Genomic DNA, 17,863 nt, shown 5'->3' with positions numbered 1-17,863 from the left:
AATCCTATACTGACCTGAGGCAAGAATTGGGTGCAATTGTATTTTCAGTCACATAAAAGCTTATAAAATAGTCCTCTCAGAAGGACTGCTGTTGAAGTAAGACTTCATGCACACGTTCTTTTTATATATCCCATGTGCAGCCAGAAGCAAAAGAAAAAGACTATGGGAAAGACAAGACAGAAGGGTTGAGCTATTGGGTAAAATTGAGCTCTGGAGAGATCACTTGTACTCCCCAGCTGAGAATCTTGAGCTGCAGCTGAGTCACAGCACATTCACACTTCAAACCCAGGCACTTAGGAACTGGGCAGATTCATTTGGTTTCTCTCTCTGCTGAGGTACTGACATTGGAATAGCCATTTCTGTTATCTTTAGTGCTGGCTTCTAAAGGATTGTGAAACTGAACTAGTCTATAATCCTCAGTAAATGTAAATGTAAATATCCTAAGGGGCCCTGAAATGCAGTGGGTTTTTTAAATGTCCTTAAAAGTTAAACTTCCTAGTTTTAAAAATATATCTGTATTTTGTGTGGAGGAGAATTGTACAAAGCTGAAAAATAAGCACCAAAACAAGATATTTTGTCAGATACGTGCTGGTTTTTTCCCCTTTGGAATTTCTACAGGAAGAGTACTACCTTCATATATTAACCAGAAGTAAAATTCTAGCCCATATGAACTTTATTTTTTTCTCAGGCTTTCAGCTTTATTTTAAAGGCAGATTGCTTTGTGATGTGTATTTTTAAAAAATGCTATTGTCACTCATCATATAACTACTTCTCTTTTCATAATATAGATTTTTCATCTTCAGGAACAGGGGCTTCATCATATGAAGGTTTATATCTTCGCCTGTTACTGATTTTTTGTTCCATTGCCCAAACTGAAGAGTATTGACTAAGATACTCCATCAGCTTAAAAATATTTTTAATAATTGTTTGTTTAAAAGATTTCACCACTGTGATTAGAGTATCAAACATAACTAACTCTATAAACCAGTTTTGGCACTGGAATTTGTTTGACAATATTTCTGTTTGGCTGGTGCTTCAAGCTGTGTGTTAGAGATGAGCATGTAGTTGCTTCAATTACAGAGTGCTTAGTCTAACAGTGGCTTTGACATTTTTAACTTAGCTATGAGATTACAGCTGTATCTGCACCTGCAGCACCCTGTGGAAGTAAATAACTGCTTAAAATAATTAGTGGCTCTTTTGCTTATGCTTAGCAAGCTATATAAACAAAATATGGAACATAAAATTGGGTTCTGTTACTACCTGGAGAGGTGACTTTTTCCATAACTGTCTAGGTTGACATCCAGGTTTGAAAGACTTTCTGGTAAATATTTAAATAGCGAGAAATAAATACAAGTGGAGTGCAGTTGAAAGGTAATCAACATTCATCCACATGGTACTTCATTTACTGTCCTCCTTTCTTAATAAAGGCTGAAATAATTTCTCAGAGTCACTTTCTATTATATATGATCATTAAAAGTAAACAATTGTATTTAAATTTAAAACAATAGAAAATAAATTATTTTTATTCCAGTTTTGGGAGGGGTTTTTTTTGTTGTCTATATGTTTTTAAATTTATATTATTTTTAATTTATTGGCATCAGTAAGTAGTGGATGCATTAATTTAACACATATCTGGATCTTAAACCTAGTCATACTGAGGTCTGATGTGAGCAACTCAGAATTTTTTTAAAATTGGACATTATTCCAGTGATTTTTAAATTCAAATTTTGAACTACTTCTGATTCAGAGGTAAGGGTGTGAAAGTAGCCAAATGCAAAATAGAGGGCTGCAAGTCTTTAATTTATATTGTGCAGGTTATACGTGACTTTGTGCTGACAGGAAATTACATCAAGGCATGACATTCACTGTGACAATCCACTTGTGTCACTCAGTAGTGGCACAGGCATAACCCTTTACTGGCACTGTCTTACCTCAGCCTTCTCCTGTGAGAAATAAGTGCATCCCTCTCTGTGCTGCACATCACTCCAGGCAGTTTGGTTGCAAAGTTGACCTGTTTCTCATATTTATTTTTTTTTTTTCAGCTAGAGAGTGCATCTTTTCATTGGCCTGTGCATTTAAGTGATTGCAAATGTTGTTTTACTCAGTTCCATTTTTTTTCTAGAAAACATGTTTTCTCTTAGCATAAGAGCATATTACCCTTGCACATAAATTAAAACCATATATTTGGAGTGGGACATAAATGCTTCTTATTTTGTGAGATTTTTGCTGCATGAAGTGGTATTTAGTGTAAATGTTGTACAGTGAAGAAGGAAGATAGGTACAAGTACAGTCAGTGGTATAATTACTTTGAATTCATATGATATATCCAGAGAATAAAGCATTCTTATATTACTAATACCTGCTAATATCTAACATTTATTCTAATGGATTTGATAGTAATGTTATTTGTTTCTTTATGGCTCAGTGTGGTAATTAACAAAGGTATAATGGTAATGTCTTCTGTTAGTAAACTCTGGAGAAACTGAAGTTGGCTTTTTACCAACATTTGGGCCTTGTTACCTAAACTTTTACGGAAGCCCAAGAGAATACACTGGATTCCCAGACCCATATGATGAATTGAACTTTGGAAAGGTAAGTTTCTTTATTAATTTTTTTTCATAAGAGAATTAATCCAATTATTTTAAATTAATTTATCAATTAATTTTAATGTTTTTTCACATTAGACACCTCTTACTCTTTATTTTTGAATAATGTTTTATATTTAAGATTAATAAGGAAGTATTATAGTATTTCCCATTCCTATGTGCTTTTGTTTTAAAGGTATTTTTGAAGGTAGACCAATTATTTTGATGATTTTCACTAATTGCACCTTTGCATGCATTTGTATTTTTTTTTCCTTGTTTACATGAATATTTTTTTCACTTCTAGCCTTAAGACAACTGCTTTATTTCACTTGTTTCGATATGTACATCCATGCCTCTTCAGGAGTTTGGAGAACACTTCAGTGAAGCCATTATCATGTACAGCTAAAAAAATTGTATGCTACTTTTTGGCAAATATCTAAAATTTGATATGTGTTTACGTTACAGGGAGAAGGAGTTGCTTATAGAGGGAGAATTCTGGTTGAACTATCTACATTATCTGAAAGCAAGCCTGTTAGCAAAAAATTAGAAATGATTCCTAATGATGACTTACTGGTTGTCGAGGTAAATCCTTGTTTTATTGTCAGCGTTGGTAGTGGAGATGAGCCTTGGCTTGTTGTTTTTAGAGAGTGATGTAACTCACTAAAATCAGTACAATAGAGTTCAATCTCCAAGTTAAGAGAGGGGGTTACTGGTGGCTTGAGGAGCAGTGGCTACAAAAATGTTGTGCCCTTCTAGCAGAAAGTGTTAATCTGAAACATTTTATAATACCAAATACAGTAATTTATTATACACGTTATATTTTTTGTTTTCTTCTCAGAAAACAGTAAAAATATAAAAGTTAAAATTTCCATTTAGATATTGCTATTGTTTTCTATACTTGTGGATCCTCTTTTGAAATACAATGAAAAGGTTTTTTTGGTAGAAATACCAGCGCAGACGGAAGTTCTGCTTGGCTGCTGTGTTTCATTCTGCCACGATGCTGCAAGACACAGGAGAGCCCATCCAGTTCGAGGTGAGCATTGGCAACTACGGCAACAAGTTTGACTCCACCTGTAAACCTTTGGCATCAACGACCCAGTACAGCCGTGCTGTGTTTGATGGTAAGGATGCTCTGCTCTGGGGATGCTACACTCCAAAATTGTCCTTTGGATGTGCTATTCTTAGCTTTGGAATGCCAGCCCAAACTGCACTGAACACTTCCTGAAAATGTAGCAGAAAAGAGTGTGTGGCTCTTCACAGCTCTTGAGATGAAGTTGCATTCATGGAATACGTGCTGCAAGACCTACTGGGGTTATTAATGAAATTTTGACAGAATTCACTGAAATATTTTTGACCTTTTTGGTTTTTTTGCACAAATTTTGCAAGGAAAAGAAATCATGTTATTTTAGAGGTATGTAGAATTAAGTAGGGGAAACACACTTTGAATATTCTGATTTAGAATAAAATAATAACTTGTTTTTAAACCATACATCTCTCAACCTAGAAAAAATCAAATTAGCTAGATCACAGGAAAATAAATTCTGGCTATATATTTTTATTTAACTGCAAAGAGTAGTTATTTTTTTCCCCTCTGTATTAAGTGAAATACTCAGATTTACTCTAGAAAATGATTATTTGAATATTTTATTTTAAAGATAAAGTTATATTAATGTGCCATCTACATTAGCATGTTGTGGAAAGAATATGTTAACCGCTAATATTTTTTCTTTAATCTGTTGGATTTTGAAACAGTTTTAAACAATTTGAAGGGAACATTTACCATTCAACAGATGCTATAGTGGCTTGAAAAATTTGAAAATACAAATCTTTTTGTGGATTTGGAGTAGCTTGTATGTTCTTAATGATTTGTAGGACATAAATGATGTGAATGTTGGAACAGTGCACTGTATGTATTCCTGCCATGAATTCTAAATCTTACATACAAATATTTCACACCAGGTAATTACTATTACTACTTGCCATGGGCAAACACAAAGCCAGTTGTAACGCTGACTTCTTTTTGGGAGGACATAAGTCATCGATTAGATCCTGTGAATGTAATCCTAAACATGGCTGAAAGACTGGTAAGACATTTAAAATCTTTCTTTTTCTGATAGGCTTTCCATTTTTACTCTTTCTCATTTAGAGGTATAATCAAAAAGTAACATTTTGAGCAAATGATGGCCATTTTGTGATACTTTCTCTCTTTTTTTCTTAGTTGAAATTCAAAGTGCTTGGTGTAACAAATGGCCCTGTTAATCATGGGCCTGTATTTTATCAAGGCTCAGTTTGCTCCTTCTTGAATCCACAGGGAAGGAAGAGTCCTCGGTGTTGGTTAGGAGGACGTTGAGTCTGTGGGACTGTTTGCATGTTTTGTTAAATACAGTGGGAGAGAACATCAGAATAGTCCCGTTAAATAAAAACTAAGTTTAAACATAAGTATTTTTTTGGTTTGGCCTTTACACAGATGAATAAATAAGATCAAAATCTTGAAACTCCTACTTAAACCTTAAACCACAATGGAAGTTTATAAGTGCAAATTCTTTTCTTTTAAATTCCTCAGCAATCCAACTTAGCCACCTTAAAATCAGGAATGCAGGCTAAAGTGTCTGAAAACCAATTAGCTGAGATGTGGTTGAAGCTGATTGATGAACTTACAGAAGATATAAGGTAAAAGATTTTTTTTTTATATCTTATCATTCCAGGCCTGCTCAGAATCTTCATTATTGCCTCTGCTAAGTCAGAAAACAAATTCTGAGGACTATAAAACTGACTAATCCCATTAATTGACCTAAGAACTAAAATTCCAAAAGTTTCTGAAAGTGGTAAAACATCATAGATATTGCCAGTCAAATAATCCATCTAGTTGTGCAATTCTCCATTATCTCAGGATAGTTTTATTGCTGACAGTGATAAGACCAAACAGTATCTCTTGGAAAAAATCTAAGGGAGGATTGTTCTGAAAATGGATATTAGGTCTCTCTGCTGGCTTTCTTCCATCCACCTTTCTTTAGAATTCCTCATGTAACTTTGGTTTACCTGGGTTTCAATGCTATTTCTGAAACTGAATAGGGAAGAAAGACTAGTGCTTTACTGGTAAGCCCAGAATAAAAAAGTGAAAAAGTATGCAGGGATTATGGACCATAAAGGGCATATTTTTGAATAATTGACCTCTAGTCAATATGTCTGTATGTATGGGGGTGTTCAGAGAAGGCAACAGGAGTCAACATTTAGAGTTTTGAGAGAGAAATTCTAAGCAGAGAGCAAGGAATTGTATGAGAAAGAGACATTAAAAAGCAAACATTGAGATGGGGAGAGTAAACAAGTGAGTGATAAAACAGCACAGGCAAAGGAAAAGGAAAAGGAAAATGACAGAACAGCTTCCATAAGAGGAAATAACAAAGAACATGAAATGAGGGAAAAAAATTCATCAACTTGTAAAGCCAATATAAAAGTAAGCAGTGGAAAAACAAACAGTGGAGATCAGTATATACTTGCAAAGAATTACATGATAAAAAGCTTATGCAAAAATATAAACTAAGAACTTCATAGAATGCTGTGATTTGTAAGAAAGCAGAGAAAGGACAAACTCTAGGAAAGTAAAATGTGAAGGGCAAACTATTGTCACATGGAGCCATCTAGTCAGTGTGGAAACTTCAGGTCAGTTCCTCACCCTGACATGTATTTGCATTGTTATTAATTCAGACCATTATTTTATAAAGTATCACTCAACAATTATGGAGCAATAGCACTTAGATATAGCCACCAAATGCACTTCATGTTGCTCATGGGATACAATGCTCTTTTCGGGTTATTTTCCAGCAAACTCAAAAAACCTCTGTCAAAGACATATCTCCCTGTGTTGAATTTAGAGATTTTTCCTTGCTGTGCTAAGGTTTAAATGAGTTAGGAGTTTGAGAGCGTTTTCAGAGCACTCCTTAAAACTAAAATGATGTGATTTTCTGAAGGTTCTGATATGATACATTTTATTCATGTCTAAGTAGCTCCCAGGGCAGACAGCTCTTGCATTCAGATTAGTAGAACTAACTGTAGTGGAAGTCACAACAGTCAGTATCAAGGTTTTGCAGAATCAAAACCCTTAAAAAAACCCTCACAGCATGTCATTAAATGTAGGTCAAAGAAGAGTTGGTCTTTTTAAACTATGCAGTGTCTTTGGAAGTTTTTAAATTTCTTGTAAAATATATTAAAGATGTTTTAATGAACTCTGCTAAAGGGATACAGTCATTGGTCTTTGAAAAGCTGCCTTTGCCTCAAACCTCCTCTCATTTTTCTGACAGAATTGGACAGCATTGTCAGACACATGGTGTGATTTTTGGGGTTGTTCTGTGCAGAGACAGGGCTCAGTGATACTTGAGAGTCCCTTCTAACTCGGGATTCTACGATTTCTTGGTTCCATTGAATGGTTACTCTGCCCTCTGCTGACTCAGAAGTTCTGTGTCACAGATTTCTTTCAGAGTTCTTTGATGTTTTTTTTGCCAGAGGGCTAGATAAATCTAGTCATAGCCACAATATACACATAGCCACATGTGTATATTGAGTTTCTTAGAATATACAGTTTCCAGTGAAGGAAAGGAGCTTAATCTTGGTCTGAAGGCCAAAAGTGATTTCAGTTTTGAGATGTACATTTTGAGACAATAATTTTTTTTTACTGTGAATATACAGAGAAATGGATTTTCCTTGGTTTGATTGACAGCAATTACATTAAAGCAAACACCTCAAGGTGTTCTACCTTGGTGCTTGTTATGTAAGTACAGCCTTTCCCTTGCTTACTATAAATGCCTTATGAGGTGAAAATCTCTGCAGAAATAGATGCAATAGCACTGTTCCAGTAGTTTTCAGTCACAGGAAATGATGGCACTCAATCAATTGCCACTTGTTTGCATGTCTGCATTTAGAGTGTAGTTAAATAAAAACCACTTAGATTATTAACCATAACAAATATTGTCTTTCCAGTAAACCATTTCCCCTCATAGAAGGCAAATCTAATATAACAGTCCTTGACACTCAGATAGAAAAACTGCGCCTCAAGTCTCTCAAACAGATTGGAGAAGCAGCAGCAAGGATGAGAAGTGAAGCTACTGATGTGAAAGCCACTCTGACAGAAATTGAGGATTGGGTGGATAGGTTACTGCAACTGAGTGAAGAGGTCAGTGCTTCACAGTACTGGAGACTGGTTTAGCAGTACTGGTTAGTTTAGCAATACCTGTCTAACACAATTGGGTGTAAAGTTCACTGCTGATCAAGCAATATCCACTCTGTAGAGGAGTAATTTTAGATGCTGTGAAAGTAAACATGTTCCCCTCTGTAACTGTAATTTGCTTAAACAAAACTGATGTGTTAGCTGTTCTCAGTGAGAATGTGTGTTGGGTAATGATCACTCTGTGATTGATAGGATAGACCCTCTTCTGTTTAAGTGACTATTTCTTTTGTCTCCTTTCTTCCAGAGTTGCAAGTCACTTTTCTGGTTCAGGGACTGCAGGGTATTACTGTTAGATATAGTAATCAACTTCTAATGGAGTTAAATCCGTTTCTGTGGATTTTTATTTTTTTTTTAATTTTCAGCAATGTTTTCTGTTTTCATCTTGGCTATCTCATAACTGGTTTTCACAACCTTATAGAAATGGTTTTATTTTTAATTTGTTGCTTCTGCTCTGTAGAGCTGCGGATTAAAAAAAAAAAAAAAAAGAGCAATTAATTGGCCAGACTTGCAGCTAGCTCACAAAGGTGGGCACAGAACTCCAAAAAGGTAATAGGTTGTTTCTGTCTTCTGCTAAAAGTTTTACAATGACATGCCATTAATGTAGAAGTATTATAAGCACTTTAATACGTAGCAGGTCAGTCCAAAGCATCAGCATACAGCATCCAGTCACTGTCATCACCATAAGTGAATCAAGATACAAAATGTCCCTAGAAAAATGTATAAAATATGTAAGGATAGGTTTTTTAATAAAACTTACTTTGCTTTCCAAAAATCTCAGTGGTATTTTTTTATGATTCTTTCAGAACTATATATTGGTTTACTTGCAAAACAAAACAATTCCCTCTGTTGTGATTCATGATTCTAAATGATAAATCTCAGACTTAAACCCTTATTCATGTTTCTCTTTGCTAGATTAGCTTATTGTTCTATTAATTACTCTCCTAAACTCTCCTTTCCCCACAAATTATCCTCAGCCACAAAACAGTATGCCTGATGTAATCATATGGATGATCCGAGGGGAGAAAAGACTGGCCTATGCTCGTGTTCCTGCACACCAAGTGCTGTACTCCACAACAAGCCCTGAATCATCTGGGAAATATTGTGGAAAGACCCAAACAATCTTCTTAAAGGTACTATTTTTTTTCTCCTTAAGAAATAATTAACTCCCTAAATTGAGATGCCGTATGACAAGAGCATGAAGCATGCAAACTCTGAGCAATGAGGTGTCAAACTCAGGACAGATTAGAAGCCAACTGCATATAGCTTCTTCAAAATATCACAGAATTTTTAAGTTTATTATAAGCCAGTTAGAACCAGTATTGGCCCCTGTCTCTGAGACTTTTCTAAAAGGGCTCAAAATGTGATAGAACTTCTAAAGTGTTGCTGGAGTTGGTATTTGGGGATTGGACATGAATGGAAATTTTTGGAGGGAATAATAAGTGTAAGTCAGAAAAGTTACAAAAACCTATTCAAAGTTTTGGATGGTTTTCTGTAAGCAATAGAGCATGTGTACACCCAGGAGTTGTCTCTCTGAATTGTCTTACTCTTGAAAGGGAATGTGTTTCTCCATCTAAGTTGACATTGTATTCAACTGAAATAAATTTAACCAGAAATAAATCAATCTGACAGTAAAACAATAGCATTTACAGAGTTTGTAATTTTACAGGTAGTTATATTCATGAATGCCTCAATGCAGACAAGCCTGTATCTTCATGGTTTTATTCAAACCCCCATTGAGTCTGCTTTTATTGAACCATCCCTGCTAACCTCTGCATTTCCAGAATCTCCCAACAAGAAACTCAAATATCAACATTAAAGTTTTAAGTTATTGTCAAAACTAGAAACTCGTTGCTGAATGAAACTTGGGAGAGAATATACAGGACCAGGGATGATACTACCATTAGTGTGTTTGGTTTTATATGCCCTAGGCAGGTATCATTTAAAGAATGTTTTCCTCCTGAACTACTTATTACTGGCTTTTGAGAAAAAGTAGTACAGGAAGAGATAGATAAATAAATATGTATTGTTACTCATATTTCTTTGTTTTAATATATCTTTTACTGAAAGCTATGATACCTGCACAACATAACAAAGAATAACATTTTTGTTTGTGTGCCAGTACCCACAGGACAAGACGAAAGATGTCAAAATGCCTGCAGAGCTGCGAATTAACATTTGGCTGGGGCTCAGTGCAGTTGAAAAGAAGTTTAATAGCTTTGCAGAGGGAACATTCAGTGTTTTTGCAGAAATGGTATGTCCATCATTGCTTTCTTACTTTAAACTTGGGTGTGAGTGTTGGGAATTCAATGCAGTTGGATCTTTTTTGAATTTCTTTGTGTGCCAGACAGAAAGAGAGAGTAGTGTTGATTATAAGGAAACAGATAGAACCCATTCAAGGCAATTAATAATAAAGTCTATTGTGCCTACCAGATGAACTTCAGCAGACCAGATTCTGAACTGGTTAGTCAGGTACAAATCTGGTTAACTCCAGTGGTTTCAAGTGTGTTTATTTTAGATTTTTATCAGTGTAATTAAGATTGAGATCTAAACGATTATGCTCTGGCATGTGAATAATCCTTTTTTTTTTAATTGCTTCTTCACTTCCACAAATTATACTTAAATATGAGTGGTTTTGCTTAATAATAGTTCTTTTGTAACAGCAGAAAATTTACTGTTGCTGACAAAATGCTATAATATGATAACTTTTCAATGAGAAGAGTTAACAAATTCAGAATACAAATGCTTGAAATAGTCCCACAGCCTATAAGGTTTGGGGTGGTAACTGTAAGTAGCAGGTGTGTTTTATATGCCACATCACGTAATGGTGCATATAATCCAGTATCAGTAAAACAGCTAATAAAAAGACATTTTTGCAGTGATGTCACTGTTGTACCTATGCATAAATATTTAATAGTGCTATACTAAGTCACTAAGTCAATGGGTGTTCAAAGCAATTATTTAAGTATACAGTTTAAGAGGCTATTGAATGTCTCATCTGTTGGTCTTCAACCGTCCAACAGTTTTACAGGAATAAGGGCAGAAAACTCAAGACCATCATAAATTACAAATAATCCTAGGAAGAGAAATAGACTGGCTGATAGCAGAATCATGCCCCTTGTAGCTACTATGATTAGATTTTGATTCAGTTCTACATGTTATAAAAGAAAATCTTTTAAATAGGCAGTGATTTGAGATGGAAAAGAATGACAGAATCATGCATTTAGGGAACAGAAAGAACTTCTTTGAATAATGTAGCAAAATTTTATTTAACAGAGCTTTAATTCTGAGAAAATTTTACTGTCATTGTAGGGAGGCATTACATTGAGAAGATTGTTTACCAGGCAACACAGAAGAAAATGAAAGAAAGAAATTGATGATGATATTGCAGAGTAATGTGAAAAGGCAGTACTTAATTTCAGAAGTAAATTTATAGTAATGTGTTTCATTTATAATAGTTATACAAATATATTTTTTTTTTCCTCCTAAAAGCTGTTTATTTTTCCTAAATAATAACTGGATTTTTGCTTTCTTCCCACACAGTATGAAAATCAGGCTCTCCTTTTTGGAAAGTGGGGTACCTCAGGACTTGTTGGTCGCCACAAGTTTTCTGATGTTACAGGAAAAATCAAACTGAAAAGAGAATACTTTCTGCCTCCAAAGGGTTGGGACTGGGAAGGAGAATGGATGGTTGATCCTGAAAGAAGGTCAGATTTTTTAAATTTTATGCAGGTAGGGATAAAGGCATTTGTGGTGTTAAGTAAAAGCTCCTCTCTATTTTCCTGAATGAGAAAGGGATTTTAAGCTGAATGTTCCAGGACAGCAGAAACCAGCCAATAGTCAAAGCTAGTTAATAGTGCTAAAATTAACATTGCCTGGTTTGTTTCACCCTTTAAAAAAGGTAAACAGAAAGAAAGCATCCATTTCTAAGAACAAGCTTATGGTTTTGCAGTGCCCATGTTATGATGGCTATATTGATTATATTCTCTGGTTCTCAGTGCTTCATCTTGTAAATAAATAATAACAGTGTTTCATGCTTAGGAAGCTACTACAAGGCTTACATGTGTCTGTGTCAGATTCACAGAATCTGCTGTGATGGTCTTAGAGAAGACTCTTGGTTTGGTGGATCTTCCCTGGACAGAAACTTAACCCTGGCATCCAGTATACATCTGCAGCTCATGCTGTAGCCACACCATTACAGAATTTGCATGGGCATTCACAAACTCTGGATGGTTTTTTGCGTTTATTTCATTAAATTCCCATTGCCATCACTAAATAACTGACACAGGTTATTTCTCAGACTGACTCAAGGCAGGTGTTGTTTTCAGTAGTTTTTTTTTTTGTGGTGCCATGTGGCAGCTCCTCCCCTGGCAGACCAAATTGATGAAGTGTCATTCCTTCCTCAGCTCTAACAGGTTCAGTCTTGCTCTGCCAGAGGTTTTCAGCTCTAAAGTTGTGCCAGCCCAACTGTGTTGCCACACTTTAAACCAGACTGGGAACATTATTTGTTTCATAAACAAAAACCAACATGAGAAAGAGACTGGCTTCTTGTTTCCTAAAAGAAAATATTAATTTGAATTACTGTGTTCTGACTGTGAAAAAGATACAGAACTGTTGCTATAGAAAAGCTGTGCAGGAAAAATATGTGCTATTATTTGACCCATTTAAAATTTTTATCAGTTATAGGTACGAATGGATGGTGGTTTGTTTATATTAAATCAATGATTTTTTTATTAGTAAGATGACATGAATTGCAACAAATCCTGTTGAAATGCATATTTTTGCCATGCAGCTGCTTCCACTGGGAGATGATCTGTGGCTCAGTTTGGCCAGCAAATGGCAGTGTGGAACACACTTCAGTGCCTTCTGAACCACAGTGAGCCACCAAGGGATAGCAAAAGGCTTTTTTTCTGATTTAATGTTCTCCTATTCCCTTTACTTGCATATTAGAAAAATATTAGCTAACCTATTTCTTGCCTTGTCAGCAGCATAAATGGAAACAAAATTAAGTACATTGCCAAATACTGGCGTTTGCATAGATGCACCTCCTTTAGAGATGCATATCATTCATACACAGTCTGTGTCTCCTGCACTTGAATTTATGATTTTTTTTCTTTTTCCAAGAGGATGTATTGAAAACAGACCCTGAATAAAACAGCAGTTAAAAATTCCTCCTAGTCACTCATATTTATGAGTAATGTTCCTCCTACTGCTTGCTCCTATTGCTTACTACTGCTGTTTCTTCAGTGGTTTTTTCCTAAGTTTCCTTCATATAGCTGGACAATCCAGAATACCCCCACGTGTGCACATTCTGTACTATGTTTCTGTAGTGAACTAAAGTGGGTTTTATTTATTATTGTATTTTCTTTGGACATGCAGTCTGTTGACTGAAGCTGATGCTGGTCATACTGAGTTTACTGATGAAGTATATGAAAATGAGAGTCGCTATCCTGGAGGGGAATGGAAAGCATCTGAGCAGAGTTTCACAGACGTGGTGAGAGTTATATTTTTCACTGGATAAGTAAAGGTTTAAGAGAAGGAGTACTATGTTCTGCTACACAGTGTATTTACCCTACTAATGCAGAAAACTGTTATATTCTCTTACATAAAAGAATGGAGAAAAAGCCCCACCCCCACGTGAATTCACATGTCCTTTTGGATGGGTGTGGGAAGATGATGCTTGGAAATCCGATTTAAACCGGGCAGTGGATGAACACGGTAAGGTTTACTGTTTATCTGCTGATATTAGAACAATCTGCTGTAGTTCATAATGAAAGAGAGCACCTATCAATACTGTAGCAGTATTCTGGCTGTGATATTGGTTGCCCTATGGAAAAAAGCCAAGGAAGCATTTGGAGAAAGTTGCTTGAGGAATCAGATAATATGACTTTGAGGAAGTGTTCACCGTCTGCAGCTGTTTCTGTTTCTATTTTAATGGATTAATTGAGGGATTTTTTAGAGAAGTCAGAAGCTTGAGACCCAAAACCTCTGTAATTGCACCAAGAAAACGTGGCAAAGCTAGGTTTGGATCAGTCTGGTAATTCACCTATGAGCCATTAGCCATGGGATAAGTCACCAAATAATGTTAGAAAGTGAATCAGGAGGTCTGGGGACTAAAGGAAGTGGGGAACCAGTTTGTGTTGGTCACACACCACACAAGTATAAGAAGGATTCCTGTATTGCTGAGAGCAGAACAGCAGCACTGAATTTGTGGGAAGGGAGAGATGCAGGACTGATCAGGATGAAAAATCGGTTATTAGGCAGTTCTGAAGTAAAAAAACTTCAAAATCTTTCTCTGGAGTCAGGTGCTGCTAGACAGAGATTTTCAGATAATATATATTACTAACATAATTAGGTTAGAAAATCCTAATATGCTTATTACTCTCAATAAATGAAGACTGCTGTCTTCACAGAAAGTTGTGATATAAGCAAGCTCACAAGACCATAATTTGGAATTTACAACTATAGGAAAAAGTAGTCAGTGTCTCATAGCAAAGTATTTACATGACATTGGTTTGATGGTTTGAAAACAAATTAAATAATTTTTACAAAAAGGGAAGATCATGGCAGATAATGGAAAACCCCAAAATTTTGCAAAACTATAATAAATTTTTGTTTTGTTCTAAACCAAATGAAAACTCTCAAATAGTTACTGCTTCTAAATAAAAAAATAGCTAGCTATTAGAGTAGAAAAAGATCTTACATTTATCTCGAGTACTGGTAAGAGTCTTAATTGGAACTTCTGGTAGGAGTCTGCAGTAAGTTTTTAACGGGATTAATTTAAATTAAATTCTGAGTCTTAGATGCTTGGCAAATTAATTATACATAGACCAAAAATACAGTAACAGACTTACCAGTTCTTAAAGTTTTATGATTAGAGTTCATGGGGTTAGTGTTCCTTTAAATTAAAAGCTGCTGGAGTCACAAGAGTGCACAGAACATTTGACTCTTATTTAAGAGTTAGATTTTCCTGCAGTGAAGTGTGAAAATGTGATATCAACATCTAAGAAAATCAAAATGCAAAGAAAAGAACTTGAAATTTATTATATCTGTTTTAATGTTGAGATTTTTATTGTCACGTACATCACAACACAGCATCATTATAAAATGTCATCAGTGGTCCCCTGGCTATTGGGCTGTAAGGGTCTGCAGTGCTGAATAGTCTTGTGTGATAAAGCTTCATCCTCTGTAGATACAGTCACTCTATTCCCCGTGCTTCTCTTCTTTGTATCTCACTTGTAATTCTGAAAACATATCAACTCATCAATTCTGTCTTAGGGTGGGAATATGGAATTACCATTCCTCCAGACACCAAACCCAAGTCATGGGTTGCTGCAGAGAAAATGTACCACACACATCGACGACGAAGACTGGTGCGGAAACGTAGGAGGGAATTGTCTGAAGGAATGACAGCAGGAAGGGTAAGAAAAGAGAGATCCAGTCAGGGACTTGCACACTGTAACAGTTTGAGGTTTTTGGTTTGCTTATTTTTTTTTTTAAATCTGCATGAGATTACTCATTACCTGAGTGAAGAAAAAATGTAAGACCAAACAACCAAAATAAAATCTGGACAACATTCTCTATTTTCATTATATTCCCTTTCTTTATCTTTTTGTACATTGATGTTTCTAGCTTTGGTTTATGAGGGGGCTTTGAGGCCTTCCAGAGGAAACGCTGCTTTTTTTCACTATAGTTACACAACACTGTGGATAACAAGAATTTAAATCTTCAAGGGAAGATCATCATATGAAGATCAAGAAGGATGGGAATACGCTTCCTTGATTGGCTGGAAATTCCACTGGGAACAACGCAGTTCTGATACTTTCCGTCGAAGACGATGGAGACGAAAAATGGCTCCTTCAGAGACACATGGTGCTGCAGCTATCTTTAAACTTGAAGGTGCTTTGGTAAGGGACAGTGTCAAAAACATCTTTCAAACACCAACCTATTAATTTGCAGTAAATAAGCAAATATATCAGACATTCTAGCCCCTGAATTGTTAATGTATGACTGAGAAGCTAAGACAGTGTGTACTGTTTAAATTATTCAGTCAAGGAGGGACCGTTAAAGTTGAGGGAGAGATTCTTGTATTATTACCAACTTTTTATATTTTTATTACATATGCAATATTATATATCACATTATATATAATTAATATTCTATATTTTTAAAATCTTACTTACTACTTTATTTTACAAATTATTTTTATTTTTGCATTATGTGAGATTTACTAGATTTAAAAATTACTAGATGGGTCTCCTGTAAGTAAAGTGAAAAGATAACTCAAGCTTTTCATGCATGTAATTTAGATGTTTTAAGACCACCACAAAAGACAACAGGCTTGGAAAAAGCTGCCTCTAATTAATATTTGCTTGTATAAATAACGAAACACAAGAAAACATAGTAAAAATAAACCACAAAAGAAAATAAAGTGTTGGAGAAGACAGAATTTCATATGACACAGATAGATAAGCAGCATGCAGTTATTCCTCAAGTTTTGAGGTTAACACAGCCAAAATAACCTTTATTTACCAAAATGCACACTGTAGCAAATAATTTGAGAAGGCTTCTTTGTTTTTATAAAATGTATAAAAATTCTGAGTATTTTGTTAATAACATTAACAAAGCTTCACACTTTTTTTCTCAATTTCTTTCTCTTCTTTGTGTCAAACGTCGACCAAAGATTCACTGATAGCATTTTCTTTCTCCAGTTTATTTGGTTGCTCTGAGTTTAATAATTCCTATTTCGGTTTAGCTTACACCTATAGTTCCTGGGTTAGTGCTGGGATAAAACCTAAGAGCAGTTCTCTGCCACAGCACAGTACAGAATTTCTGTGACCTTTCCTCCACTAGGAGCCGACAGGTAGCTAGTATATCTCCAGAAATAACATATTCTGGAAGTAAGATGAAATGACTGCATATGATTTCTGCAGAACTTCATTTGGTAACAGGAAATGACCTCTGGATGAGTAAACATCTTGTAAAGTACAGTTAGTCACAGAAGTGAATTTCTCCTTGTGCTGGAAGAGACAGGGAAAGCCATAAATTCCCCCACATAGTCCATTTCTATCAACTTCCTTCTATGTTTGTAAATAGTCAATATCTTTTCTTTATATGTACTTTCAGGGAGCAGACAATAGTGTCGACGATGGAGAAGGGAAGAGTTCAGACAAAGCCAAGGAGTCAGCTACAACAGTGTTTGGTGCCAATACACCAATGGTTTCCTGCTATTTTGACAGTAGGTTCTTTAATAATTCCTTTCTCAAAAATGTTGTCTGTTTCATTTTGATCTCAAATAGAATCATCAATTCTGTTTTTAATTAAATCATAAATTTGTGGTTTACCTCTAGCTTTACATGCCTTCTGTAATAATTACTATCAGACCCTCAGTTGGGCCCTATTTAAGTTATTAAAGAAAAACTACAGTTAGTAATTTTGGTATTTCAGTCCACTGTCACAAATGTTTTTAAAACCTGTGTGGGACAGGAATTTTAATGCTAAAGTTAACTTTTTTGTTGGTTCAGGTCACATAACCAGCTCAGTGCAGAATCTGACAATGCCTGGCCCAGAGGAAGCAGTACCATGTGGTTGAGTTGGCAAAACAAACAAAACTGTAACTTTGCTGGCCTGGATAGGTTTTAAATCCTTTGTAATCACTGTAATGTGATTACACATGTTTTAAAAAAGAAAATAAAAAAAGAAGAAAAAAAAAAAGCAAAGCAAAAAATAAAAAAGAGATGTTGAGATGGGAGCCACCAGTGCTAGTTAACAGGAATAGAGGCCAATCCTGGGACTAAACACCCCTTTTGAGGAGCTCTGACTGGAACACTCATCTTTATTTGAACTCTGCAGAACTTGATCAACCTATTGAGAATGGATGTCTAAATCTTAAATATTTCAGAACCTTCGGAATACTGTTGAAGTTTCTTTAATAATGATCATAACTAGAGGGAAATGGCACTTTTTCTTGCCAGAGGTCAGAGGTTTCATCCCAATTAGGCTATATAGTGGTTCAGATATTTTGTATGGGCTGAAAGGGTTACACCTGACATCTTTTAAA

The 17,863-nt window shown here is 35.4% G+C and overlaps 1 protein-coding gene across 1 annotated transcript in view; it reads left to right on the top strand.

Moving 5' to 3' along the window:
* The window catches only part of MYOF (myoferlin), a 62,431-nt gene that overhangs the window by 26,219 nt on the left and 18,349 nt on the right, over nucleotides 1-17,863 (top strand). Inside the window, exons 17-31 of the mRNA XM_062496834.1 lie at nucleotides 789-827; nucleotides 2,468-2,592; nucleotides 3,051-3,167; nucleotides 3,529-3,706; nucleotides 4,545-4,669; nucleotides 5,149-5,255; nucleotides 7,560-7,752; nucleotides 8,781-8,936; nucleotides 9,926-10,057; nucleotides 11,347-11,510; nucleotides 13,183-13,297; nucleotides 13,416-13,521; nucleotides 15,082-15,224; nucleotides 15,537-15,710; nucleotides 16,930-17,041. Coding sequence (XP_062352818.1) covers nucleotides 789-827; nucleotides 2,468-2,592; nucleotides 3,051-3,167; nucleotides 3,529-3,706; nucleotides 4,545-4,669; nucleotides 5,149-5,255; nucleotides 7,560-7,752; nucleotides 8,781-8,936; nucleotides 9,926-10,057; nucleotides 11,347-11,510; nucleotides 13,183-13,297; nucleotides 13,416-13,521; nucleotides 15,082-15,224; nucleotides 15,537-15,710; nucleotides 16,930-17,041 — 1,986 coding nt within the window. The remainder of the gene's footprint in view (nucleotides 1-788; nucleotides 828-2,467; nucleotides 2,593-3,050; nucleotides 3,168-3,528; nucleotides 3,707-4,544; nucleotides 4,670-5,148; nucleotides 5,256-7,559; nucleotides 7,753-8,780; nucleotides 8,937-9,925; nucleotides 10,058-11,346; nucleotides 11,511-13,182; nucleotides 13,298-13,415; nucleotides 13,522-15,081; nucleotides 15,225-15,536; nucleotides 15,711-16,929; nucleotides 17,042-17,863) is intronic.

Source organism: Cinclus cinclus, chromosome 7, assembly GCF_963662255.1.
Source record: "Cinclus cinclus chromosome 7, bCinCin1.1, whole genome shotgun sequence".
NCBI classification, from domain to species: domain Eukaryota; kingdom Metazoa; phylum Chordata; class Aves; order Passeriformes; family Cinclidae; genus Cinclus; species Cinclus cinclus.
The sequence above is the reverse complement of the archived record's forward strand: the minus strand, read 5'-3'. Positions and strand labels throughout refer to the sequence as shown.